Source organism: Belonocnema kinseyi, chromosome 5, assembly GCF_010883055.1.
Source record: "Belonocnema kinseyi isolate 2016_QV_RU_SX_M_011 chromosome 5, B_treatae_v1, whole genome shotgun sequence".
Classification (NCBI taxonomy): Eukaryota; Metazoa; Arthropoda; class Insecta; order Hymenoptera; family Cynipidae; genus Belonocnema; species Belonocnema kinseyi.
Window position 1 is genome coordinate 74,647,583 of NC_046661.1, and position 5,231 is coordinate 74,652,813.

The 5,231-nt window shown below is 24.8% G+C and overlaps 1 protein-coding gene across 1 annotated transcript in view; it reads right to left on the minus strand.

The window, feature by feature from the left end:
- Positions 1–5,231, minus strand: part of LOC117172289 (E3 ubiquitin-protein ligase AMFR-like) — a 26,834-nt gene that overhangs the window by 7,458 nt on the left and 14,145 nt on the right. Inside the window, exon 3 of the mRNA XM_033360046.1 lies at positions 3,413–3,824. Coding sequence (XP_033215937.1) covers positions 3,413–3,824 — 412 coding nt within the window. The remainder of the gene's footprint in view (positions 1–3,412; positions 3,825–5,231) is intronic.

The following is a 5,231-nucleotide window of genomic DNA, read 5'->3' on the forward strand; positions in this document are numbered from 1 at the left end:
AAAAATATATGTGTCTCAATTTTTTCTAGTGTCGAATAGTCTTAGTTATTGGCCGTTGAAAAGCAGTGTACCGGTAGTGGCGTTTTGGCCGTTTAAGGGTAAAAATCTATCCATAATTTTAGTCGAAAGTTCATCTTTCACGTCAGAAATAAATTTACTTTTTAAAAAATAAAATTTTGTGTAAAAAATTAATCTCATTGGCTGAAAAATCATCTATTTTAGGTAACGAATTCAATTACTCCAATTTAAGATTCATCAATTTAGTTTAAAATTGATGAAATTGGTTGGAAGTTTATTTTTTCAACTGAAAATCTAACCATTCCACTTGTGTTAAAAATGGACCTTTTCTAGTTCAAAATTTAACAATTTGGATGTAAATTTGTATTTTTGAATTGCAAATTAATTTATGTCATTGAAAATTCACGTATTTGATTTTTTTCAAACGACCTTTTTGGTGGAAAATCGAATTTTTGGTAAAAAATTATTTTTTCTTAAAAGTTAAAAAATAAATTATTGCAAAATTTGTTTCTTTTTTGTTGAAGTTTTTTTTTCTTAAACTAAAAATAAAAATACTATTCTAGTTGAATATTCCATAAATTGTGTTACAATTTTATATTTTTGGTTGAACATTCATTTTTTGACTGAAAATTTAATTATTCAATTTTTTGTTAAAAAATGTTCTTTTTTAGGTGAATATTCGTATTTTTGGTTGAACATTGATTTTTTTAACTTAAAATCTAATTATTTAAATTTTAGTAGATAATTTATATTTTTAAGTAAACATTTATTGATTGAAAGCTCAACTATTTTATTTGAAGATTCATCATTTTAGTTGAAAACTAATCAGTTCAGATGACAATTTTTCATTTACTAAAAATGTAACTATTTCATTTTCTGTTGAAAATTTATTTCTTCCAAATTCCAAATTCAACAATGAGGATGAAAATTTGTCTCCTTTGATTGCAAATTCAACTATTCTGTTACAATTAATGTATTTTGTTGAAAAGTTGTATTTTTTGGTAGAAAATTAATTTTTATATTTGAAAATTAATCTTATTGTATAAAAATCCATTTTTTGGTTAAAAATGCAAGTATTTCAATTGAATATTTATAATTTTAGTTGACGTTAAAAATGACGCCCTTAAAATTGGTGATTTTCACCCAATTTTCACCCGTTTCTCCCTTTTTTAAGAGATTTAGATTAATTTTTCAAGACCCGTAAATTTAAATTCAAGACATTTAAAAACAAGACGCTTTAGAAGAAATGCACAGCTTCACAGATCAAAATAATATAAAAGCAGAGAAAATTAAGAGGTTTTTTTCGAAAATGGGAGAATAAATTCTTTTAAATGAAACTAATGTATGTACTAATATTAAATTCAAATTATAACATAATTTTCCACCAAAAAGATAAATTTTTTATTAAAAAAATTCATTTTCTACCGAAAAAACGAATTTTCAAGCAAGAAGATGAATTTTCAACTAAAATGACTAATTTTTAAACATAATATATGATTTGTCAATCATATTTTTAAATATTTAAGCGAAAAACAGTGATTTTCTATAAAAAAAATTGTTATATTTTCAACCCAGAAGATGAATTTTTAACAAAACAGTTTAATTTTCAACCAAAAAGATAAATTTTTAACAAAATAGTTTAATTTTTAACAAAAAAGATGAATTTTTAACAAAACTGATGAATTTTTAACCAAATGGTATAATTTTCAACCAAAATGTTAATTGCTGATCCAGAAGATTCATTTTCTTCAGAAAATACGAATATTCAAAGAAAAACCGTTATAATTCAACGAAAAATAGGGCTTTTAAAAAAAAGTACATTTTTGACTAAATAGTTCAATTTTCAACAAAAAACTTGAATTTTAAACAAATTTTTAAATTTAAACAATTTTTTAAATTTAAACAATTTTTTCTACAAAAAAGCCGAAATTTGCAATCAAACTAATTTTCCCTAGATATTTGATTTTTTAAACCATTTTTTGAATTTTGAAGCCAAAATAATCTTAAAATAATTTTTTAAATATTTATTACAATACCCCAGAAAGATTTCAAATCCTTTGAAATCCTTTTAAATCTTTTGGAATCCCCTGAAATCTATAAAAAGTTCTATAAAATCTTTTTAGTTTTTTCAAATCATTGAAATAAATTGAAAATTTGAGGGCAAAAAAGTATTTATAATAAAATTTGATTTTCCCGAACAAATTCAAAAAGTATACTTTTTAAACATTAAAAAAAGTTCAAACTTATTTGAAACAATTTTCCTTTAGTATTTAGATATCCAATCAAACCCTATGATTCTTTCAAATACCCTAAAATACTACAAAATTTAAAAAATAAATTTAAAAAATAAATTAAAAAAATAAATTTAAAAATCCTTTGAATCTTTTAAAATTTCCTAAAATATTTCAAGTCCTTTAAAATCTATTGAAATCCCTTGAAATCTTTTAAAGTCCTTGAAAACTCATTAGAATTTAAAAAAATGCCCTGCAATCTTTTAAATTCTTTGAAATCCCTTAAAATTATAGAAATCAATTGAAAATTCCTTGGAGTCTCTTGAAATATACCAAAATATTTGAAATATTTTTAATTAACTGAAATCAATGCCAAATTCCTTGGAATTTTTTTAAATTCCTAAAAAATTTAAAATCCTTTGAATCCTTAGAAATCCCTTCAGGCTTTGAAAAGCTCTTAAAAATTCGCTAACATATTAAAAACGCCCTTAAATATTTCAAACCTTTTGAAATCTTTTGAAATTTTTGATATTTTTTGAAAACTGATTAGAATTTTTAAAAATACCGGAAAATCTTTAAAATTATATGAAATTAATTAAAAATTACTTGGAATCTTTTAAAATATTCTAAAATGTTAAAAACTCTTTAAAATCTTTAGAAATACCTTGAAATATTTGGAAGCCGTCAATTTTGTAAAAAAATTCTTTGAAATCCATTTAAATATTATAAAAACCTGTGAAATTATATAAAATCATATATTATTTTCTGAAATCCTGGCAATTGAAACTTTGAGAAAAAAGTGACTAAAAGTGTGACTGACTTTTACCATTTATTGTTCAAAATCCCTCATTTTTCCCTCACTGCTAGCGGACATGTTAATTCACCCATCAATCGGACAACCGCGTTACTCGAACTAATGTACTTCCGGCGATCCGCTGAACCAATCAGATTTTCCCGCGAAAATTCAAATAGTTATTTCAATAAATGTTCCAAAAATTCAAACTTATTTGAAAAAACTTCCCTTTACTAATTAGATTAATTTATTAGTGCTGCTTTAATCTAAATAGGAAAAATTTGTAAATATACAACAAAACCATTACCGAGAAGAGAGCCAAAAAAATTCTTTTAAATAAATTGAAAATAGATTAAATGCAGGTACTAACTTATAATTTTCGAGCCCCTGTTCCAGGCCAAAAACGAGAAGCATAAATGTGATTGTAACAACAAAAGTGACTGCTTTGGTCCATTCCAAAACTATTTTGGTGGCAGACATTGCGAGATGTTTTATTTGTGATCTTTCAGTCAGAGTAACGTAAGGTGACCAATCCTCTTTTTCAATCAGCTCTTTAATGTAACTAACGCAGTAGGCAATCACGTTATAAAACATCAGAGTGTATAAACAAGTCATTTTTTCTTGAGGAACGAGGACTTTGTCGGCCAGAATAAAAAATACTATCTGATTCATCATCAATGATAGGTTTTTCATTTTTAGGAAGAGATTTTCTGCTCTGTCGATTGGTCCATAGAGGCGTTTCAAAAATCGAATCAGGGGCTTCCATCCTTTTTTGACAAAATCTGGAAAAATAAAAAAATGATTAATTTTGGCAAACCCTGGTATTCTCCTTGAATTTTTTTTAAACCTTGAAAACCTGGAGATCTCCTTCAAGGTCTCACGAGAACCTTGAATTTGAATGTTTGTTTTTTTTTTGCTTTTAAAGTAGTTCGAGTGGTTCACCACTCGGTTTTTGAGTATAAACTATATTTCAAAAAGTTACAAAATAATCTTAAAGATTTCAAAATATTTCAAAGCTTTTAACATTCCGAAAAGAATTCACGGATTTCAATGACTTGAAAAGGATTCAAGGATTTGAAAAAGGCGTGTAGAGGTGATTTTAAAGATTTCGAATATTACAAAATGATTTTAAAACTTTTAAAAGATTTTAAGAATTTAAATATTTTAAACAAGGTGTAGTACAACAGATGTAAAAGATTTCAAAACATGTCGAACATTTTAAACGATTTCAAAATCTTTTCGAAAGAAGATTTCGAAGATTTTCGAAGTTTTTGGTTAAATTCGAGTGTTTTTGGTTTAAAATTAAAATCATTTCTGGGTTGAAATATCAATTAAATATTTTTTATTGCAAGTTCAGCCATATTATTAGAAATATAACTGTTTTATTGAACATTCTTCTTTATGGATAGGAAATTCGTCCTTTCAGATTGAAGATTCTAATTTCTTCGAAAAAATTGATAGTTTTTAGTTGAAAATTCAACATTTGCGTTGGAAATTGATGTATTTTGGTGTAAAATGGTATTTTTGTTGAAAAAATAATCTTCTTCAATTAAAGTTTATCTTTTTGGTTAGAAATTAACCTATTTAGTTGAAAATATTTTTTTTGTGGTAAAGATTTATCATTTTAGTTAAAAATTTATTTCTTTGCTTAAATATTAAAATATTGTGTTAAATTTCTTAGTTAAAAATAAATTTTTAGCTGGATATTTAACTATTACATTTTCGGTTGAAAATTGACTCAAAAATTCTACGAAAATGTTATCTGACTCAAAATTTAACTATTGTTTTTTTTTAATTTGCCTTTTTGGTTAAAAATTAATTTTATTGGATGAAAATTAATTTCTTGGGTGAAAATATATCATCTCAGTTGAAGAATCATCATTTTAGTTGAAAATTAATTTGGTTGTTTATTTAAAATTCAATAATTCTAGTTACAGATTCACCATTTTAACCCTTAAACGGCCAAAACGCCACTACCGGGACACTGCTTTTCAACGGCCAATAACTAAGACTATTCGACACTAGAAAAAATTGAGACACATATATTTTTATTGCTTAAGATCTCTTCTTTCCGAGGGTGCCAATGGAATTCCTCAAAAAATTTATTTATTATCCCAAAATGCAGTTTAAACAAAAAAAACGTGATTTTTCGTGCCTATTTTTTTTTTGTGAACCATTTTCCAAAGCTT